General features: G+C 46.4%; 1 protein-coding gene across 1 annotated transcript; it reads right to left on the reverse strand.

Annotated features, from left to right (window-relative positions):
* Positions 1 to 16,145: 16,145 nt before the first annotated feature.
* On the reverse strand, positions 16,146 to 18,539 carry LOC144108008 (protein extra-macrochaetae-like). Its single transcript, XM_077641270.1, has 3 exons — positions 18,088 to 18,539; positions 17,207 to 17,550; positions 16,146 to 16,508 (listed from the first exon to the last, which is right to left on the reverse strand). The coding sequence occupies exons 1-2, from the start codon at positions 18,430 to 18,432 to the stop codon at positions 17,464 to 17,466; spliced, it is 432 nt and encodes a 143-aa protein (XP_077497396.1). The 5' UTR covers positions 18,433 to 18,539; the 3' UTR covers positions 16,146 to 16,508; positions 17,207 to 17,463.
* Between the last annotated feature and the right edge of the window lie 5,710 nt (positions 18,540 to 24,249).

A 24,249-nucleotide genomic window follows, 5' to 3' on the forward strand; every position in this document is an offset into this window, starting at 1 on the left:
TCAGCTAAGTTGCTATGAAGGGGGAGGGGGATACTGATCCCGAAGTATGTTGGCCCTTTGGACATCACTCTTGGGGCCAGGCGAGGGGGGTGGGGCATGTAGGGGGGGGGGGGGGGAGGGAGGGGGGCCGCCGCCGTCGTTTCCGTGGAAGTCCTTAGCTGCTCAGGAGTAGCACCGCCGCACCAACGTCAGCGTCCTACGCGGCGGGTCGCACACAGCACGGGGTGAGGACACCATCCGTAAACGCGCTACTCGAAATCATCCCCAATAATAATAATTGGTTTTGGGGGAAAGGAAATGGCGCAGTATCTGCCTCATATATCGTTGGACACCGGAACCGCGCCGTAAGGGAAGGGGCAAGGGAGGGAGTGAAAGAAGAAGGGAAGAAAGGTGCTGTAGTGGAGGGCTCCGGAATAATTTCGACCACCTGGGGATCTTTAACGTGCACTGAAATCGCACAGCACACGGGCGCCTTAGCGTTTTTCCTCCATAAAAACGCAGCCGCCGCGGTCGGGTTCTTCGCATGCACATTTCGTAAAGTTGGCAACGTTTCAACCGTGCTGTGTAACTCGAGGCACGAACCCTCTCGCTCCATGAAAGCCACAAAGGGAGCGCGTATCATCATCATCAATCTGACAACGCCCGCTGCAGGACAAAGGACTTGTCCATATCTTTCCAATTCACCCGGTCCTGTGCCAGCTTAGGCTATCTTATCCCTGCGACCTAATTAACTTTTTGCCGCTCCCTTTTATGATTGCCTCCTCTTGGAATCCAGTCCGCTACCCTTAAAGGGGCCCCGAAAGACATTTTCAGAGTATTGTTTTGCCAGTTGGTTGCCTAGAACGAGTAGCAGTGACGCTATTAGGATTGGTCTTAACACGTATACTAGGTATTTAATATTTTAATTAGCTCGCAAAAGCAAATTCATGAAGCTGATGGTGTCACCACACAGTAGCGGTTTTTAGCAGTGGTTATTACATCATCCGGTGGGAGCTTGATGATTGCACAAACAGTAAATGTACTGCAAACTGTGTTAATAAATAAAGATACGTTTTGTTATGTTTTTGCGTTTTATATTAGATCAACTAAACAATACGTAAAAGCCTTACGTAAAAGCACTGCAAACCAAGCAAGACAAAAAAAGCACCACCAGAGGCTCTGGCTATTGTTTTACATCGACGGACTTTGCACCTCTCTGTAGACCTGCATCTGAAGCGTGTTCCGCAATTAAATGCGCGCCGTAGAATGCACCTCACAGATAAACCGGTAAATTGTTCGAGCTCAAATTTCCCTTATAAATGGCATTTGGTCGGCAGAATTGTTTTATACCAGATTTCTTTGGTGCACCTGCCTAAATCAGTAAGAACAAGTCGGATATTCGCATCGTCTGCGGCGACTATGGAACGAGAAAGGCCGCTTTCTCAGCGATCGCACTGGTAGCGCCATCTCGTTTCTTGGTCGTAGAGATTCGGCAAACTTAATGCAGTTTTCGACGAACTAAGCTTTTTGTGATCATTGGTAAAGCAGTCGCTCAAGAGTCTAAAACTCCAACAAAAGACACCCCCCCCCCCCCCCCCCCCCCCCCGCCCCGCCGCGGTGGCTCAGTGGTTAGGGCGCTCGACTACTGATCCGGAGTTCCCGGGTTCGAACCCGACCGCGGCGGCTGCGTTTTTATGGTGGAAAAATGCTAAGGCGCCCGTGTGCTGTGCGATGTCAGTGCACTTTAAACATCCCCAGGTGGTCGAAATTATTCCGGAGCCCTCCACTACGGCACCTATTCTTCCTTTCTTCTTTCACTCCCTCCTTCATCCCTTCCCTTACGGCGCGGTTCAGGTGTCCAACGATACATGAGACAGATACTGCGTCATTTCCTTTCCCCAAAAAAACAATTATTATCATTAAAGACCCCCCCCCTCCTTCCTTTACCTAATCTCCACGGTCGAGCAACGAGATGAAGCCACCGATGGAATCGCTGAAAGAGCGACCTGTTTCGTTTCGTCGTCGCCGCAGACGATGCGAATGTCTGGCTTTTTCTTATTAATGGGAAAGCATTTATACGGTTCTGTCGCGTCAGCAAAAAGTGTCCGCAAATTTTTTCCGCTTGATTATGCACTTCTGTGGAGATAAATGTGCAAAAGTTTGATTGTGTTAGGTAGTGCGCGAGTAGATCTTGAAATTGAAAAATCTTGGTTCGTGAACTTCAATTAGTTATTTAATTAAACTGAATTAATTAAAATAAATGCTGTGTTTGAAGCAGGTTTTGTGTGACTCATTCGATTAAACCCGATGTAAGCTCGTTAGAAGGCTTACTTAGTATATAAAATACACTTCAAAGAAATTTTAAGAATGAATAAAATTAATCACCTAATGGACGAATCTTTGATTTAATAGTTAATTCATGTGGTAAGTAAATTAGCAAACGGATAATGGGAGCGAAATCCCCAAGTGGTAAAAAATACCCAACAAGTTAATTACTTTATTAATACAAAAATGAAAACAAAAATAACAATAAATAAAATAAACGAAAAAGGAAACAAAAGTAAAAGCAAAAGTAAAACAACAATTTTTTAAGAAATAATAAAAATTAAATATAAGAACTGAAGAACGGAGGAAAAGGAAATGCTGCCACCATTGGCATTTCCGCTCTTAGGCAGACTTAAGTGCAATCCTGTCATTTTTTATTCAGGCAAGTATCACAAAGAAATGTGGACAAAGCGCGCGCAGCCGCCGCTCCTCGAGCCCGGCCGTGAAATTTGCGCAAGATCACCGAGCGTCGGCTCCAGATGGCGCCACCTTCCCGTCAACATCGCGCAGTGGCAATACGTGGTACACGTAAGGCGTGGTGGTAGCCATACGCGCTATGTTAAAAAGTATTGCACGCAGGTTGTCACTCCGTCGGGAAAGTCAGGGAAGGCCACTGATCAATGTTCCCTTCTCCATCGCTAGGTCAGCTGGGCGTCCACATGGTTTCAGCCATGGAAACGACGCTGCCACCATTGGCAAGAACGAGTTAGAGCGAAGTAGTAGGAGAAAACATTTATTCCAAAAAGGTAGGATAGAGAGGCGAAAATACAGATTTTGGGCGGAGTCCTTATTTCAGGACCCCAATGTCCACCGCAGTTGCTCTTGTTTGGGATATCAGCTATCGCTGCGTCGCCAAGTCAGAGCTGAGCAGGGCAGACTTCCACTGTTCCTCGGAGTGATGTTTGTCTAGTTCGGGGGGCTTGGGACCGGAGCAGCCCCATGTTACATGATATGTTGTTGGAATTCCGCCACACCAGGGGCAGATGCTGTCATATCTGTCGGGGAAGATTATGTGGTACTTGTGTAGGTTAGGAAAGGTGTTCGTCTGTAGTTGTCGCCATTCCCTCGCCTCTGCGGCCGTTAGCTTACGGTGTGGTGGGGGATAGACTTGTCTTTGTGTTCGGAGAAGGAGGAGGCGCTCGCCGTACGTAGAGGGGAGAGGGATGAGGTCGGGGAGGTTAGTCGCTCGGTTAGTACATCCTCGATCTAGACTGTCCGCGGCCTCGTTTCCCTCGAGCCCCTCGTGCCCAGGAGTCCAAGTGATTTGGTGCTTGCATGTGGAATTTTGAACTTGTGGGGTAGTCAGAATGGGAGCGACGGAGTGTGGAAGTCTGCCAGAAAGGAAGAGGCGACACGCGGACTGGGAGTCGGTAATAATTTTTAACTCATTTCCCGTAGCATCGCCGTGCTGGATTGCGAGGGCAATTGCAGCAGTTTCTGCTACTGTGGGAGAGCAGTTTCGTAGGGAGGCGCTGGCGATTTCCTTGAAATTGGTGTCCAAGACGACCGCCACCGCGTTTGTTGAATCGGGGTACATGGCTGCGTCGACGTATACAGCATTTTGTGCCTGTCGATGTGTGCGGCGCAGATAGTCCACTCGCGCCTTTCGTCGTCCCTTTTGTGAGTCCGAGTGCATGCTCTTCGGGAGTGGAGCTACATACACGCGAGTTCGCAGAGTTGAAGGCAGGTAGCGGTTGTCCTGGACGGCGCGTATGTCAGCCGGGGAACCCACTCTTTTCAAGATTGCGCGTCCAGCTTTGGTGGTGAGGAGGCGTTCCTTTTGCGATGCTAGGACGGCTTCTCGAATTTCTTCTATTGTGTTGGTCAGTCCCAGGTCCTCGAGGTGGCAGTTGGCCGTGTACATCGGGAGGCCTAACGCATGTTTGTAGGCGGTGTGGATGATGGCATCTGCTTTGTCTCGCTCATTCCCCAGAAGTGGTAGGAATGGGAGACCATGACAGGCGGCTCATAACTAGAGCCTGTATCAGTCGAATTGTATCCTCCTCTCTTATGCCTTTTCGGTTGCGGGTGATGCGCCGAATCATGCGGGAGATCTGGAGGGCAGTTGTCCGGAGACGCTGTAACGTGTGGTTGGCTTTCCTGTCGCTCTGAAGCCAAAGGCCCAGAATGCGGATAAGAGGGACTTCCTTTATTCTCGTGCCTTCGAGGTAAACCTCGATGTCGCCGGGAGGTTTGTAGGCATAGCCCTGAATGCGGATAATTTCGGATTTGTCGGGTGCGCAGCGGAGGTCGCAATTTGCTGCTTGTCTTTCTACGCAATTGACTGCCTCTTGTAGGGTGTTTTCTTGGTCGGCAAGGGAACCCCAGGTGGATCAGATGGTAATACTTCAAGAGGCAGATCAGCTGGCTGTTTTGCAGCAGCTTATCGCAGTCGATGACTTTAACGCCCCCCACAGGGAATGGGGCTACAGAACGAACTCGCTGCGTGGTCTGAGCGTGGTACGAGCTCGGGATGCCCTTGGCCTGGAAATACTTACTCATCCTTTATACCCAACCCGCGAAGGAAACAGCGTCACGCGCGATTCATGCCCTGACCTTACAATCATCAAGAACATCCATAACGCTACGTGGACAAATCTCGGAGAGAGCTTAGGTAGCGACCACTACATCGTAAGCACGTCTATCACCTCCGCAAACATTCGTCGCACCCTGGGAACAGCCAAAATCACGGACTGGACTAAATACCGTGCACAGCCCGTTCCGGAAGACTCCATTCAATCAATCAGGGAATGGAGTGAACCGATTCGGAAAGCACACAAGGAGGCCACCACCGAAGTACAATGTACACCCGATAATCCGGCGGTCGATCGTCACTTTCTGATGTTGTGGCAGACCCGACGGACTCTGATTCGCAGATGGAAACGCCAACGCCTCAATCGTCCCTTGCGACTCCGCATATCACAGATCACGGCAGAAGCACAAGAGTATGCACAACACCTCTCTCAACAGAATTGGCAGGAATTTTGCGAGTCACTACGCGGCACGCTGGGGACCTCCCGCGCCTGGGCGATCCTCCGCAGCCTCGTCGATCCGCAAACATCGCGGTCTGCCACTAACCGTACACTCAAGAAAATCTCCCATCTGTACCCCGGAGACGACGCGGCCCTCCTCACCGCCCTCAAAACCAAATACATCGGCGCCCCCCATCCTCCGAGCACAATCTCGTACACGGGAGGCCCAGATGAGAGGCTGGACGACCCCATCACCACTGCAGAGGTTTACGCCGCGGCTCGATCTGCCGCACGCAACACGGCAGCTGGAGCGGACAAGGTCACAAATGGGATGATTCGAAACCTGGGCAAGTCGCAGATCGAGGTCCTCACTACCTACATAAATGACACCCTATGGGAGGCGGGAGAACTCCCTGCAGAGTGGAAACACTCCGAAATCGTGACTATCCCAAAACCAGGCAAACCACCAAGCCTGGAAGCATTACGACCCATCTCCCTCACCTCTTGCCTGGGCAAACTATACGAGCGCGTTATCCAGACCCGCCTCCAAAACTACATAGAGGACAACAACCTCTTTCCACCTACTATGATCGGCTTCAGGAAAGGTCTTTCTACGCAAGACGTTTTCCTCCTTCTCAAGGAAGAAGTACTCAGTAACATCTGGAGAGGCGGCGAGCACCTAATTATGGCACTTGATCTGAAAGGTGCTTTTGACAACGTTTCTCACGACGCCATCTTGAAAGAGCTCAACGCCCTCGATTGCGGACCCAAGACCTTCAACTACATCAAAAACTTTCTCAGCAACCGCACGGCCACGATTTGCATGGGAGATGTCCGCTCCGGCACAGAGCAGACACCCAACAAAGACACTCCGCAAGGCTCTATTATCTCGCCTCTCCTCTTCAATATAGCTATGACCGGCATGGCAAAAGCACTCGAGGCTATTGAAGGCATCGGCTATACTATCTACGCTGAGTTAGAGCGAACGAGAGCGAATTGGGAAAGTGAAATGAGAATGGGAAGCATTGAGAAAATCGAGTTGAGGGCAGCGTTTTGTTTGCTTGTATTTTGAAGTTTGTAAGTGCGTCGAATAACTTCCCTTCCCACGCACCGATTTCTTTAATTCTTTTTGAGGTAATCTGTGTGACATAAGGAATTGACGTGAAGTATATATATATATAGGCGGCGTCCCTTCAAGCAGTGTTCCACAGCCCATGCAGTGACGAAGCTATAGTGTCCTAATTTGAATGTTCCATGGCATATGGGGAGCGCAAAAACGGCACAAGGGACAAAGAAAGACGGACAACACAGGCGCTAACTTCAGACTGAAAGAAACCTATAGGCGACCAAAACGAACGTGGACCGTGAGGGGAACCAGGCGCATGCGTTTTTGCGCTCCCCATATACCACGGATCATCGTTACCGACTCGCCCAAATTTCCACCCTTGTGAATTTGAATGTCTTCTCTAAAAACAAACATAATAATAATAATTGGTTTTTGGGGAAAGGAAATGGCGCAGTATCAGTCTCATATATCGTTGGACACCTGAACCACTACGTAAGGGAATGGATAAAGGAGAGAGTGAAAGAAGAAAGGAAGAAGAGGTGCCGTAGTGGAAGGCTCCGGAATAATTTCGACCACCTGGGGATCTTTAACGTGCACTGACATCGCACAGCACACGGGCGCCTTAGCGTTTTTCCTCCATAAAAACGCAGCCGTGGCCTCGTGGTAGAGCACCCGCCCCGGCTTCGGGAGGTGGTGGGTTCGACTCCCGCTGCCGGCCGGGTACCCACCGGTTTCCTCAAAAATGGGTACAAGCTGTGACCCGGCCTGGTGCTCGGCTTAGTTGGGTACACGGCTTGGAAAAGGAGCCTGCGGCTTCTAGGGCGCACTCCGTAATCATAGCAGTTATATTATCGTTTATTGTTTGAACATTAAGACATGTAGTCTTTCTCAGTTAAAGCCGAATATCTGTCCTGCAGCGAAATCCTGAATTCCTCTACTTTCCCTCTTACCGCTAACTCGTTAATGGGCTTCCGCTTCGCTAGTCTCATCCGTTGCCTCTTCAAATCTTCAAAAGTGGTGTACGCCACTTAAACAAACTGGATTAACTATCTAAAAGGAAGGTCCATCACTAAATTAACTGGTTTAACTAACTAGACGGATAGCAAGAACGGCGATCCCATCGCAACAGGTCCGACTGTACACTCTAGGGTCAAACATTTTAAATTCCACTAAAGGAGTACTTTTTAACTCTATTTTAGGCCCATAAGAGTCCGGTCTGCAGTAAAAGAACGGAGCTTTACAAAATAGCCTTAAAAAACCTATATTCTGGATATTTAATTTTCGTTTTTTTATACCCTCCGGCATTGTCTAAACCGAAGTACGTCCCACCCGCGCAAATTCCAGGACTTGTCCAATCGGCACAGCAGATGATAAGAATGGAACAGAATCCACAGATTATATAAAAAAAAAACACTCGCCGCATTACACCGGTCCTACTGAGTCAGTCACAGCGGGCCACCAACATCGAGCTACGCCCAGAGCTTGTGCGTATACGCGAGCCCAACGTTCTATTAACGTTGACGCGAACCTACCGCAGCGAGTTTCGTCCTCTTGATCAAACCAGCCTTTTTGTTTTATTCTTGTTTCCATCATCCCCGCTGCGCGATTCGATCAACGCGCGGACCTCCGCGAAAGTATCGGCGCCCCAGACGCTTCATGCGTGGTGCAGAGGCCACCCTCGATGCAGGCATCAGCCGCTGCCGGCCCGGTGGTCTTGGCCTCCTTCTCCGCAAATGACCACGGAGAAGCTGCCCTGTGCCAGCGGCAGAGTACTCACGGTAGGGGGCACGCGCAGCAGCTAGCGGATAACTCGGAGACAGTTGCTGCAGACTCGCTGGTGTTCTTGATGCGCGAGTTTCTCATTACCCGCCTCTCCTTTCAACCCCCCTCTTGGCATGAGCTGGCACGTTGGTCAAAAGCACCGCCGTGAGACAGGGATTAAAGACTGAATCTGGTGAAGGCGCGGCCAACACGCCCACACACACATGCGTGTATGCAGTCAACCAGCTGCAAGTGGGATGTGCACCAATTCTAATGCCTGAGCTATATGTATACAAAATAGAGGCTAAATGCTTTCCCACTTGTGTAACGTTCGTTTAATTAGAGCGTGCGCCTAATAAGGGGATAGCTAATATTGCCGAGCCTACGCAAGAGCTGTATAATTAAGGGCTTAATGGCAACGAAGACGCTGTTTTGAAGAGCGGCAAAGATGAACCTTTTAGTCTTAATTATACCTCCCCCATTTTTCCTATACAGTACGAAATGAAGCTTATTCACCATCATTTACCCATGCCTGAGCAAGCTGACAGTGTGACATGCCCAGCATTCTTAGAGAAAAATTTTGAATATTGAAAAACTGTAAGGTATTCTAATGGAAATATTGAATGTAATGGACCATTCTTCCGATGTGTAGCAAAATCTTTCTTTTAAAGTTCTTCCATCGCTCGAATCGAGCAGTTAAGACTGCCATCGAAAACCGATTAATGTAGAAAGCTTTTGGCTGTAGCAACAACGTTAGTAGCAAAAAAAAAAAATACAAGTCTGCCGACGGGAGATCTGCCAATATGTTGGTTGTTATAGTGAAATCTTGCAATATATGAAAAAATTTCGTTCATAAACTCTCTCCTGTTCAAAAATGATTTTGTCCAGAATTGTTGGGTATAGAATATGAAAGGCATGGCGCTGCACCTGGACCGCCTAAGTCCTTGCTGTAAGCCGTGGTAAAAACAGCGCAGCGACGACAGACACAGAGAAGACAGAAGAAGACGGACAAGCGCTGACTAACAACTAAAGTTTATTGGAAAAAACACAGGTATTAATACACTCCTAAAACAACCAGGGAACACGCCCCTCTTAACATCCTTCTAATCGTGCGAATCTAGATACTTAATCTCACATTCGTGAAGAAGCACTGACGGTGTGCTGACGCATGCATCACCATTCGCGTGGATGCGATACGCCTCACACAGTTCCCTTGTCAATTTATCCCTGTGCCTGCAAACAACTTTTGTCTCATGGAAAAGAGGGTTGCACATTTTTTTGTCGGGGGAACCTGGGATATTATTCAGGGGGCAATCTCTAAAATGTAATGCAAGGTTGGACGATGGGGGGCCATTTAACGAGGTATGATGCTGACGAAGACGGGTGTTCACACATTTTCCCGTTTGGCCAATGTATTTCTTGCCACAAGAAAACTCAATGTCATACACTACGCTTTCAGCACATGACGTAAACTTCTTTTGGTGGTTTATTTTGCAGGCTCTACTCCCGGTTGGTTTCTGTTTTTTAGCCTTTGCTTTCCTATCTATTATGGCACAAATTTTTCCAAGCTTTTGCGGGGCTGAGAAGAGCACTTGAATTCCATATCTGGCGCCTACTCTTTTTAAGTTGTGTGACAAACGATGAAGATATGGTATAACCGTATGCCTCTTCATGCCTGACGGCTCTGATGGATGGCAACTCTTGAAAGATTTTAGTTTCCTCAGCAATTTATTGCAAGCAAGCACGATTACCTCTTCCGGAAATCCTGCCGATTGTAATCTACCAACCTGCTGATTAAAACTATTCTTCATTCCATGCACACACGATTTCGAAAGTGCTGATCCTAAACATGCAACGGCTATACCACTTTTAACTAATTTAGAATGGGCTGAGCAATAACTAAGCAAGGGCTTCGCTGAGCGCTGTTGAAAAGACCAGCAGACAGGATCAGGGTTCAGGACCAATCTTAAGTCTAAAAACTGTAGCTCGTTGTTCTCCGGGAGTTCAAAGGTGAACTTTAAACCTTCTCCACAACTAACAAAAACCCTTAGTATTTCTTCTACATGGCCCTTGAAATTTGTAGGCTCTACAAAAATTAAATATTAATCAACATACCTGAACACCTGTTTTACACAATCACTGAACTTAGAATTTATCGCCCTGTCAACGTGACACAGAAAAATATTACTTAACACCGGTGCTACTTTTGAACCTATGCATACCCCATCTTTCTGAGCAAACAGTTTTCCTTCCCACTCGACAGAAGTCGATTGCAGGTAAAAGGTCAGAAGTTCCAAAAATGACTCCACAGAAACACCACAATCCGAAATAAATCTCTCTTCGTCATTGTCATTAGTTATGGCTTTCTTAACACACTGCAGGAGCTTATCCTGAGGTAAGGAATAGAACATATCCTCCACATCGATGCTAAACATGCCACTCGAACCCGGGTTACAGCTTTGCAAAAACTCAACAATGGTGACAGAATTCGGGACCAGAAACGGATCATCAATCACAAGACTAATGACAATGACGAAGAGAGATTTATTTCGGATTGTGGTGTTTCTGTGGAGTCATTTTTGGAACTTCTGACCTTTTACCTGCAATCGACTTCTGTCGAGTGGGAAGGAAAACTGTTTGCTCAGAAAGATGGGGTATGCATAGGTTCAAAAGTAGCACCGGTGTTAAGTAATATTTTTCTGTGTCACGTTGACAGGGCGATAAATTCTAAGTTCAGTGATTGTGTAAAACAGGTGTTCAGGTATGTTGATGATTATTTAATTTTTGTAGAGCCTACAAATTTCAAGGGCCATGTAGAAGAAATACTAAGGGTTTTTGTTAGTTGTGGAGAAGGTTTAAAGTTCACCTTTGAACTCCCGGAGAACAACGAGCTACAGTTTTTAGACTTAAGATTGGTCCTGAACCCTGATCATGTCTGCTGGTCTTTTCAACAGCGCTCAGCGAAGCCCTTGCTTAGTTATCGCTCAGCCCATTCTAAATTAGTTAAAAGTGGTATAGCCGTTGCATGTTTAGGATCAGCACTTTCGGAATCGTGTGTGCATGGAATGAAGAATAGTTTTAATCAGCAGGTTGGTAGATTACAATCGGCAGGATTTCCGGAAGAGGTAATCGTGCTTGCTTGCAATAAATTGCTGAGGAAACTAAAATCTTTCAAGAGTTGCCATCCATCAGAGCCGTCAGGCATGAAGAGGCATACGGTTATACCATATCTTCATCGTTTGTCACACAACTTAAAAAGAGTAGGCGCCAGATATGGAATTCAAGTGCTCTTCTCAGCCCCGCAAAAGCTTGGAAAAATTTGTGCCATAATAGATAGGAAAGCAAAGGCTAAAAAACAGAAACCAACCGGGAGTAGAGCCTGCAAAATAAACCACCAAAAGAAGTTTACGTCATGTGCTGAAAGCGTAGTGTATGACATTGAGTTTTCTTGTGGCAAGAAATACATTGGCCAAACGGGAAAATGTGTGAACACCCGTCTTCGTCAGCATCATACCTCGTTAAATGGCCCCCCATCGTCCAACCTTGCATTACATTTTAGAGATTGCCCCCTGAATAATATCCCAGGTTCCCCCGACAAAAAAATGTGCAACCCTCTTTTCCATGAGACAAAAGTTGTTTGCAGGCACAGGGATAAATTGACAAGGGAACTGTGTGAGGCGTATCGCATCCACGCGAATGGTGATGCATGCGTCAGCACACCGTCAGTGCTTCTTCACGAATGTGAGATTAAGTATCTAGATTCGCACGATTAGAAGGATGTTAAGAGGGGCGTGTTCCCTGGTTGTTTTAGGAGTGTATTAATACCTGTGTTTTTTCCAATAAACTTTAGTTGTTAGTCAGCGCTTGTCCGTCTTCTTCTGTCTTCTCTGTGTCTGTCGTCGCTGCGCTGTTTTTACCACGGCTTAAAGATGCACCAACTAGCTCAGTTGTCGGTTCTTCTGAAGTCCTTGCTGATTCACCCAGAGATATCTTGAGAAAACCCTCCATATGCGTTTGACTTCAACTAAGGGAGTAATTGGTCATTGCTGCTATATTTTAGAAATGTAATGGATATGACCATTTCCTTTGAGATGCAGGGGGGACATACTTCCGAAAAAAATGCAAACCCCCTATGATGCGGTGAATAAGAAAAACACAGGGAAATGTCGGTGAAATTACGATACCTATCGTGGTTTATTCTATAGCACATTCGCAACCACTAGTCAGTTCCGGAACTAATAATAATAATAATTGGTTTTTTGGGGAAAGGAAATGGCGCAGTATCTGTCCGTTGGACACCTGAACCGCGCCGTAAGGGAAGGAATAAAGGAGGGAGTGAAAGGAAGAAAGAGGTGCCGTAGTGGAGGGCTTTGGAATAATTTCGACCACCTGGGGATCTTTAACGTGCACTGACATCGCACAGCACACGGGCGCCTTAGCGTTTCGCCTCCATAAAAGCGCAGCCGCCGCGGTCGGGTTCAAACCCGGGAACTCCGGGTCAGAAGTCGAGCGCCCTAACCACTGAGCCACCGCGGCGGGTACCGAAACCTGAATTGATATCTTGAATAGGATCACGGGCATTGCTCAAGAATAGACGTTAACACAACGGCCTCGCACTTTCAAGTTGGTGAGTTTGTTGAGAGCAAAATACGGTTCACAGTCGTCAAAATTCAAGAGTGAATAATCGTGTTCTGTCTGAAAGGGCGAGCAAATTTGGGCGAAATTCTGGCGGCTAATTTTGTATATAATTTTAAACTAGAGCAGCAAAGGAAGTGCGCTTCGACCGTTACGAAAATAGTCAATATACAAAAAAAGCTCTCTAGGTTTCATAGCTTCAGCAGCTCAGTATCGGCTGCTGTGCATTCTATTGTAATCCACCCAAGATTAGCATTTTGGTGGAAAGCTTTTTTTTTCCTTTTTAATAGTCCAGTTGTTTTGCTAACCGATAACCATCAGGATTGATGCGTGGACTTTGGTAACAGAGACGCTGAGCCGGACGTTTCTGTGTTAAAGTGCTTATTTTTGTTTAACTAATGGAGTTGTAAGCGCAACCATTTTACTTCTTTCTGTTTAGGTTTTCAAATATATATTGAAAGCACCTAAACATACTAAGTGAAATATGCTAATAAATCTTCCAACTATGCTTCTTTTTTTCATGCATGGAAGTTCCATCTCCACACTGAGGAAAATCTGTACCAATGCCGATAGATGTATTTTCAGAAAGAGAGCGCTCCTGGGTATCATCATGCATATAAGTTTACACAGTAGCTAAGGCATTCTGCTTCCGAACGCCAGGCCGTGGGATTGGAGACCAGTCGCGGCTGCCGCAAGGGCGAAATGAAAAAAAATCATCATCATCATCATCAGCCTGACTACGCCCACTGCGCAGTACAACAACGTCTCCGATATATTTCTCCAATTAAGCCTGTCCTGTGCCAGCTGCGGTTACCCTACCGCTGCAACCTTCTTATCTCATTCGCCCATTGAACTTCCTGCAACGCCCTGACGTTTACTTTTCCTTGGAATGCACTGCGTTACCCTTAAGGACCGGTGGTTATCTTACTTTCGCATTACATGCCGTGCCCAAGCCCATTTCCTCCCTTTGATTTTGACTAGGATGTCGTTAACCCGTGTTTGATCCCTGGTACACACTGCCCTCTTCCTGTCTCTTGACGTTACACCGCAGATCCGGATAACTCACGTGATCCGGATCTGCGGTCACTACCTGCCCTAGGCAGACGTATTTCCTTAACACTTGGTGCACATTGTGTTGTGTCTGGACAAAGTTTATCGGGCGTGTTGTCACTTTGTTACTGTGCGCCGCGTATCTGATGTATGTGGTAACTGTGCATGTGTGCTATTGTATCGCTAGCCAATGGCATGCCTCGGTTGCACCCAGGCTTCCTTTATAATGCGAGGCCCCTGAATAGATTCTGGCTGTTACGTTCGCGGTGCTCTCCGAATAAATACTTGACTTCACGGCGCATGTGGTCAACATGGCGACGAGGGCGGGACCGTTAAGGCAGGTACGATGACCGAGCTTGCAGATACGACGACGCCACGGCATGCGGAGACATCAGTGATGACCGCCACCCTGGGGTCTATTGCCGATGTTCTGCCCAGACTCTGGCAATTAATCGACGTCTACGTGGAAAGGTTCGACCTGTGTGCAACCGCCAACGGAATAGACACAAGTAAGAAGTTTCAAGTCTTCATCACACTCCTGGGTGAAAAGGCTTACGTGACTATGCGTGGCCTGCTGCTGCCGAAATAACCCACGTAAGTGAAGTACGAAGAATCTAGAAGCCCTCCGAAAGCACTATGCTCCAAAACGGTCGGTGGTTACCGAGCGTTACCACTTTTGTCAGCGAAAGCAAGAGCCGAACTAAAGACTGCAACAGTTCATGGTCGAGCTGAAAGGCTGGCGGCAACGTGTCCGTTTGGAAGTTTTTTTTTTTTTTTGAAGAAACGCTCGGGGATCGAGCGTGAGGAGTGATATGGCAATACAGGTTTATTACTTCGCGGCTGGTAGGCCCAGCAAATGCGATCGGCAAGAAAGGTGAAGTTAATTCTAAAAACCTGATGGAGTTATGTATGGGCAGTTCACTTGCTAAAACAAGTGCATCAAAACTATCCGCCATAGTGGTTAGAATGGTATGAGCCTTCGACTCTAGAGAGCCGGGGTCACAATTAACAAGCATTAAAAAATCAACAAATCTAAAGAATTTGATTACGTCCAGGCCTTCAAGGCGACTGACAAGAGCCTTGTCCAATTTAGACAAACGCAGGTCACTTAAAATTGATGCCATCCACTACCCGATGCATATGCCTTCCTTCTGAAGGTATATATAGATTTTCCATCCCAGTTAATGAGAGTTGACCGTAAGTACAGGGCTGAAAGTTCTACAAAGCTCATCGCTGAAACGGCAGCCGCGTTCTGGAAAGCAACATACGCAACTCATCAATGCACTCTTCTGCAAATAGCACTTTGTCATTAAGCAACGAGTAATAAAGATCCTTAATATCCACTGAGAAAGCGCACATGTCACCAGAGCGCGTTCGTACAAACTCTATAATTCCTTCAGAATTCTTCAGAACTATAAAAGGGTCGTCAGTTCGTATACGGTTAAGATGGTTTTGCAAGTACGTGGAAACAGCTTTTTGCCATGCATGTGCCGATTTCCGAAATAATAACTCTAAACGTTTTTTCGTGTTTATGAGATTTAGCACTGAAAAGTGTAAAAAATCGTTTCGTGCATCACCAATTTCTTTAACCACCTTGCTAAGGTTCAACATGTTATAGCTTTTTGGCTTTAGCTTTAACTTTCGACATGGTTATGTCTTCACAGCAGTCAAAAACTGAGTGCATGCACGGCTTCGTTAGCCTTAGACTTTTATAGGTCAAAGGACAGAACAGCAAATCCACCTTGTTTGTCGGCAGGAAGCACAGACAAACCCTGTTCCTTGTTGAAGATCTCGATGTGTTTGAGCGGCAGCTTGGACGACCTTGTCTTTGAGCGGTGCAATATGTGGTCTCCTTCAGACATGCAGCGGTGCAACGCAGCTGGAACATGACCGCTGCATATCTGGAGGAGTCGACATATTGCACCGCTCAAAGCCAGAGCGAAATACGGCGCGTGGCACTTTTTCTCCACAACGTCTCGTAATGCTAATCCTAAAGCAGTGCCTCAAGACTAATCGATGCTGTCTGCATTAGCATTGTCTGAAGCCTAGCTCTGCCGAGAAGCCCTGCATACTTCCGCGTAACGAGAGGGGCGCAACCGACATGACACATCACTTCAAAAAATTAAGCGGCAAGTGATGAGGGAGAGAGAGAGACTGAATAAACTTTTATTAGAAAAAAACGACAGTGGAGCGGATTGAGGCTGGGGTTCTTAGTACAGGACTCCAGTGTCCTCCGCCGACGACTGATAATGATAAAAATCGCACTAGATTTTTTTTTTTCGTCTGATTTGCTCACTGCATGAGTTCCGACCCCGGCAACGTCGGGCAGTTAACAAATCACACAAAAAACTCAGATTATCTCCAGATAAGCTTTATTGCAAGAGTTGGCATGCGGTCGGTTGATTCCCGAATGGTCAGAGTGAAGACCATATGCGCCAACTGTGCCCTGTCAGCCATTGCGCCATCTTGTCTCGCCCACGCGTGGTGGCAGGCGGGGCTCAGGTACTTGACGAGTGGAAACTTGAGAGGATGCGTGGTCGCTGTGCCGGCTTTCGGTTGTTCACAGGCCTGCTGCACACGAAAACGCGGAGATATGACGTTAATAACAGGACAGAACGTCGTCAGAAGAAGCGTGTGTGGATACGAACGCTCACCTCAAGTATGTATTCTCGACTCCAGGAACTCAATCACCAAGAGCTCAGCATCCACCACGGTACTTTCTGTGGTCGGCAAAAAAAAAGGAGAGAAAGAAATAACCGGGAGGCGGGTTAGGCTTGGAAAGCACACGGCCTTTCAGCGCAAAAAATATGAAACATCGCGGGCATAATGGACCACAGTGCCGTAGACTGAGGGTCCTGACCGCCCCCCGTTCATATAGATTCGTTTAGGGAACACAGCATGCGAGCGTCCCCCCCCCCCCCCCCCCCCCTATATTCGCCCCGAGGACTACTCGGTCGGCATCGAATGATACAAGTAGTACATGCAACACGGGGAGTTGGCGGGAGTGAGGAGGCCTCTTCGCTTCCACAGAATGGCTCAGCAGAATGAGATGTTCAAAAAACAGTGCTGTCATAATTGCAATCTGCCAACAGTCAAGGGACATGCCATGAATGCGTGTGATTGCTTTTAGTATTACTTCAAGCCTGTGCCTTTCTGGCATTGAGACAATCTGTGATTGAGACAGAGATGGTAAAGGGTAGTCCTGCGCGTTCGAGGGTCGGCATCGCGCAAACCCTCGAAGCTTTCTTCGGTGTCTGTCTCTTGCTCGGACCTGGAGAACGTTTTAACCGTGCCCTGGCGGCATGCTTAAAGCTGCTCATATCAGGTGGCCGTGGAGAGCCGTGTAGCCCCCTCTGAAATTTGCCTGGATTTACGCCACTCGTGGACCCACAAAAGGTGAAGCGCCGAGGCCACTCACCTGAGCACTGACTTCAGCCGCTAGCAGACCGTGTTCCAGCGCTGTTTTGCTTCGCACCGCGCAAGAAGTTCCAACTCTGTACGAAGCGGCAATTGACTGGCGAAGGAGGTTGCCCCAACAGGGGCTCTTGTGTGGCCTGGTCCTTTATGGCACGAAGTCCTCATCCTGCCTCCCAGTGTAGCTCTTCGGGAAACGTCTCCACATTGAGGTCCCCGGGAAGCTTGGAGGGAGGCGCTCGTTTCTCAGCCGCAAACCAATCAGCAGCGGACCCGCCGTGGCGCCTGGCCGATCATCGGCGTTAGCTCGCCAATGTGGTCAGGAAGCATCTTGTCCGTCCCGGTCACCTGGAACACGTAAAAAGAGCGGAAACGCGATCGTCAAATGAGTGACCACGCGTGTGCTTGTAGTTCTGGTAGTCTGAAAGCAAGGGACTGCGAATAAGTACGGGCTTGTTGGCCCATGTCTATCGCACTCTGTGATGTCTGCGCGGTACAGGTAAACAATACCTTACCACTGCACATTGACGTTTCCAATTAACACAACTCTCCAACGCAATGCTTACCGTCAAATCAGTCTACTTTCCTCCGTAGGTCTACATAAATACGAAGATGGCATGTAACATATACGGCTCCCGATAAGTGTCGCGGTGGCTAAATGTTATCATTCATACGTTTTCTTTTTCCACTGGAATGCCCTATAGTTACGTAGTAGCTATTTGTACGCATGTGTGGTATCGGTACGTGACTTTAAGTACAAGCACGAGCAAATGGGGCACCATGCACGCTGACGCGTCGGTGGATTTTCCACGCCTGATCATCGGATGCTACTTCTGACACGAAACCGAAAGTGGCATTCAAAGCGAAAACCATACAATTGCGTACCTGCTCAGAGCGGGGGCTGCTGACTGTCACGTTGCTCGACGGCGGCAGAACCCCAAAAGGTTGCCTGACAGCGTTGGCGCTGGTTTCTGCAGCATGAGACGAGTATGCCGCCGCCGGGTGCACCTTGAGCGCAATCTCGAGCTCGGTGATGTAGTCGATGGTGTTCTCAATGATTTCCAACTTTGAAAGCTTCCTGTTACGGGGCATGCCGGGCACGAGGTCCGTGAGCCGGATGAACAACGAATGCATCTCTTCGCGTTTTTTAGGGTCTCGTTCCTTGCGACCTCCGGCCGTCTTGTACAGGAATGCGTTGATCGCAGATTTCTTTGCAGCCTGACACTTCATGCTCGCCTAATCCAAGACCACCGTAAGCAGGCAGGGGGAGCGCGGAACCAAGAAATACAAGGGCCGAGACGGGAACAGCACGGTTAAAGACTTCCCCTATAGGCAACGAGCCGCGTAGAACTTCGTGACGCCTCCACACCGATATCACCGGTAAATATCGGAGACCATCCGAAGGACCGCGACTTTTATAGCAGGCTGAAGGCAGTCGCAGCAGTCGCCCAATGAGAAGTGAGGCGGGATGTGCCCGAACAAGACGGCCAATCCGTGAACCTGTGGGTGGTGTCGTCGTAGTTCGTGACTCGGCTGCCAGATGGCAGCACCAGTGCGGAGAGAGGGAATAGATTGAAAGAAAAAAGCAGAAAGCCTCATGTCTGTAGGGCAAGGGCACCCTCTGCCTGAAGCGTCGTGCGATTTTGGTTCTCCCTTTCCCTAAGACGCGCTGACGCCCCGTACCGTACTCGCGAAATTCCTCTCTCAGCGCGCACAAGCCAGCTGTTCCTAGCGCCCCCGAATGCTTTCTCTCCCCTCCCCCCCCCCCCCCCGCCCCTCACGCATCAGGCACCTGCAACCGCTTCTGGCGACCTTTCTCGGTGCATTTTATTCTTGTTCTTTTCTTCAGAACGCCCGGCCCGTAGAGTAGTCATGATCCCGCGTGCCATAAGCACTGACAGGATAGCTTGGAAAAGAAAAAGAAAAAGGAGCTCTGGAAAATAAAACTGCTCTTTTTGGTTTCTTTCGCGAGACATGAAAATTAAGAAAATAAAACAAAATGCAGCCTAGTGGTCCTTGGCAGAGGGAGTAAACACTGAAACTGTGAGGGCTAGCCATGCCAAGAAAAAACAAACGAAATATGAAAAAGGGGATTTATTTCATTTATTTTACGAAATATTATGCGTCAGATGCAAAATGATTCCGGGATCAGCCATGACATCGTGCTTATTAAAATCAGATCATACAAAAGGCGCAAATGACTAAGGCACTAATAAATGGCCTGTTGTATATTCGTCATGTACCTTTCGCTTACCGTTCGAACCGAGCCGGATCCCAGACTCAAAGCTGTTGGGCGGTTGTGTTCCACACCAGAACGCGACTGTACGTGGTGCATATAGTGTTATAGTTTAGTTTATAAATCAGCTTCTGTTCCCTCGATAGCGCTTATCTATCCACAAAAATTTGTTTTCTAAAAAAACAAGTATTGCATTACTATCTGGACTAGAAACATAACAGCACTTGTTTTTCAATAGGGCATAGGCGCAAACTGTCAAGCGCGGTGAGAACATAGGAAAAATAAATGCGATTCCACCAGAACGCTCTCGTGCACTGCAAAATGAGCTGACACCACGCGAGACTACTTTATGACATATTAAGGCTTCATAATAACCTTTTGCGGCGCCATTAGGATAATCACGTTTGACAAAATCAGGCACAATAGCACAGTGTCTTGGCATGTGAGATATATAGGGCGTTTCAGGCAAGGCTCTAAGTAATTTTCGAAAATAAGCTCTTTGGGGTAAAAATATGGCTTTTGCGGCGTAGTATAACCAGTGTTGGAGGACACCGGAAAGCCGGTGAATTGTCTTAAGTAGTAGGCTCGTTAACGTATTTTAGAGACAGTGTGCGATATGGTACATGTAATGAAATTATTACTGCTTGTGGGTGATGTTGAGACTAATCCTGGGCCCGATATGGTAGAACTTTCTCAACAGCTACGGCAGATAGCAGATGACTTAAAAACTTTAAAGGAAGAAAAGTTAACTTCAATCGACAACAAATTAGAACGCCTTACTTTCCTTGAGGACAAACTTTCTTCATGCACCGAGCAGGTCGCAAAAATGCAATTGGTCGTACTGTCTCTGGAATTGAAGCTAGACGATCTCGAGAATCGCTCCAAAAGATCGAATCGTGTAGTTTATGGCATATCTGAAGATGAAGAAGAAAACAGCGACTCGCTGGAACGCGCTGTGAATGAAAAAGTTGTCAAGGATTCCTTAACACTGAAAGAAGTCGCAGCAAAACGCATCCACAGACTAGGTAGACCAGCAGAAAAAAAAAAACAAGGCCTATAATGCTAAAGCTACAAGATGTCAGAGACAAAACGAACATTTTGCGCAACAGCCACGAATTAAAGGGCACAGAGTTTACCATCATGCAGTTAAGACATTTTGCCTCGTGTTTGAGACATCAGGAAAAAGCTATGGAAATACAGGAAACCTAGGAGAGATTCCGGCGAAAAAGTGTCACTAGTTTACGACAAACTAAAGATAAACGGTGAATTCTATTTTTGGGAGAACGAAGAAAGTGAAGCGTCTCCAGTTGGACCTTATCCAGTTACACCAACCGAAACACAAAACACAGGAACACGGGCCCTAGGCTCGCGCCGTCCACAAGGTGCCAAATAACATTCATGAGCATTATTGAGCGTAGTATCATCAATAAGCTTGGTCCCCTGGAATCATTATTATTAGGTTTCGAACCTGACTTCATAGCTATAACAGCAATTTTGGTAACAGAAGATCTCAAACACTTTGAAGTGACTCCCCTTAACTACGCCATAGCACTCAAGGACAAACCGACACGAGGCAGAGGCGTGTCATTATTGATAAGAAAAGATGTACATTTCGTTACGTAACCTGACGTGGAGAGGTAGAAGCAATTTTTTGCAAACTCTGCTTTTCTGATTCTGCCATCGCTGTGGGTTGACTCTATTTTAGTCCTTGTTACGATACGGTCACAATTCAAACATTCTATGCGTATATGCATCATCAAGTTAAGGGGGCCAAACTAATACTTTTAGGGGATTTAATATTCTGGAACACACTGCACCATCGTTCATCTTGTTCTGATGTTTTCAACGTAATCCTTTTTTTAACCTGTCGCAAATCATAACAGAACCCACGAGCGTACAAGGAACTAGCTCTAACATTCTAAATTTAGTTTTCCTGAGTAGTCATTTTCCCTGGCAAGAAACTAATGTGGAAATTATAGACGGCTTGTCTGACCACAAGCTATTAATATGTCTGGCCCGCATCACTATAATGTACCTTGTTTGCAACAGTGCATCCTGACTATACAGCCGAGCGGACGACACTACCATATTTGATACATTATCACAAGAACTACCATCACTCCAACAACTCTCAGATGACATAAATGCTGACATAGAAACATTGTGGCAGAGGTTCAAAAATGTTGTCTCATATTGCGTTGCTAATTATGTACCTATCAATACTAAGAAAATACGAAAAAATAATCAATGAATAACTCAAACCGTAATGCATACCAAGCGAAAAGTTCGACGTCTGAAAAAAAAAAAACGCGGAAACGCCATCCATCACAGAGAACAGCTGCACAATTTACCTTGGCCGTCATTGATTTGAGATTCAGAATAAAAATAACTAAAACATTTTATTTTCCAAATATGCGCTGACTAACTTCCTAAAAGATGCTCCCCAAAAGTTCGGGCATCACCTAAACCCTAAAACACCAAATGAAAACCAAGAGCCTCCAGAGGAAAACCGAAATATTACAACCACGCTAATTGAGTAACTATCTTTGTTATATTTTCACGACAGAGAACAGAAACACGCCTCCTACTAGATTTCGCACAGGCAGCTATTTAGGACCCCTAAGTGTAACAGAAGCCGGAGCCTTCAACCTTTTACTAAACTTTGACACAAAAAAAGTATCAGGGCCTGATAGCATCTCCAACATTATCTTGCGCAGATATGCCTAATGGGTAGCGAAATTCTTATACTTTTCAACAAGTCATCGTCATTTCACACCTTTCCTAAAGAATAGAAAACAGCTAAAGTAACACCAATACACAAAACAGGAAGCAAATCATGTCCCTCAAACTTCAAACCAATTTCACTAACCAGCGCATGCAAGCTACTCGAGCACATTATCTTAAAACACATAGCCTATTTAGAAGAAAACCAAATAACACCTTTTCAGCACGGCTTTCGTAAAAGAGTTTCTACAGTCACGCAGCTAATAGAACACATGATATATCCATCGCTTTCGACTGCGTATCACACAATAAAATTATTACGAAACTTGAAGCAACCTTAGCAGCTGGCACCATTGTAGACAAAATTATTGGTTATCTCACACACCTACTCAAATTGTCGAAATTAACGATATGTCTGCAACAGCCAATGTAACATCCCGTGTACCACAATAAAGTGTTCTAACCCCATATAAATTTTAATTGTTATAAGCGACATACCTGCGAGTATTTCTCACAATATTGAAGTTTTTCTGACGACTGTGTACTTTACCAGGAAATTAACTCTGTCAGTGACCATATAGCTTTAAAGAACGCTTTAGCCGGAGTGACAAATTGGTGCGAAGGACAGATGACTATTAATGTTTAAAAAATCAGTTACTTTATCCGTAACAAGAAAGAAAAGTCGATATATTTTTCAGTACGCATTAAACAACACTCCTCATGCATAGGTCTGCAAATACAAATATTTAGGCATAACAATGACCTCTGACCTCAGATGGGATTATCATGAAAACAATGTCGCATAAACCGCCAACAATTATTTGTAATTAACAGACGCATCAAACTAGCACTGTCTGAATCAAAGTTACTTGCATATAAAACATTTGTTAGGCCACTTCTATAATATGCTAATGTTGTTTAGTTCCCTTTTACTAACAGGCTGATTAAACAATGAGGAATGCAGAGGAAGGCGGTCAGATGCGTATTTAACAAACACAGACTCACCAACATAACTACTCAGGCACGCAAGATATACTAACCCTTCAAAACAGAGCAAAACTAGTGAGCCTTAAAACCGTGTACCGATTCTTACAAGTCGACAAACACGTAATAACTACATACACATACTAAACGAGTTTTGATTCCTTACTGGCTCTTTCATATATTCGTGCTATACGCGAATGGAACACCTCAAACATGTCCATTGTTAGTGGTCCAACATTAAATGTTCTTATCACACTTGTTCAAAATGAACTACTTACATCTCAGTAATTATTCTGTTTTTGTCGCTGTGAATTTGTTTCCACCTCTCTTGTTTTTCTCTTGTGGTATAACTATTTGTCCGGCTAATTTCTTGTCACGTGCTCCTCGTTATATATTTTAACTCCTGCACGTATTTGCTAACGCGTAATTTTGTGTAATGTTTCAATATGTGCTTTGATTAATCATCATTGCTATATTTCTATCTTATTGCCCTTTTGAATTCAATACGATAGCAAGGCGGGCGAGTTGGTGATACATATTTGAAAAAAATTACAGCGAGGAAAACACAGGACAAGCGCTGTTAAATAATTAGGAATGCAGAGGAAGGCGGTCAGACGCGTATTTAACAAATGCACTCCCTGTTACGATCCCTGACGGGATTGACAGCAACAAATAATTAAAAAAAAACTGTTAGAGTTTGCGCCTAATTGCAATTAGAGATTTGTTGACGGTCGTTAGTAATATCCATATCAGGTTTCATAATTTCGAAAATGCGATTATCCTCGGCGCTGTGGCTAGACAAAATTTGGCTAGATCGTGCCAAAATGCATTCTCTTTTGAAAAGCATGCGGGCGAAGCAACCTTTCCAGTGCACGTAAATAGCCAAAAAAGACCAAAAAAAAAAAGATACCCGCCGCGGTGGCTCAGTGGTTAGAGGCTCGACTACTGATCCGGAGTTCCCGGGTTCGAACCCGACCGCGGCGGCTGCGTCTTTATGGAGGAAAAACGCTAAGGCGCCCGTGTGCTGTGCGATGTCAGTGCACGTTAAAGATCCCCAGGTGGTCGAAATTATTCCGGAACCCTCCACTACGGCACCTCCTTCT

The sequence above is a fragment of the Amblyomma americanum genome, chromosome 10, assembly GCF_052857255.1.
Source record: "Amblyomma americanum isolate KBUSLIRL-KWMA chromosome 10, ASM5285725v1, whole genome shotgun sequence".
NCBI lineage: Eukaryota > Metazoa > Arthropoda > Arachnida > Ixodida > Ixodidae > Amblyomma > Amblyomma americanum.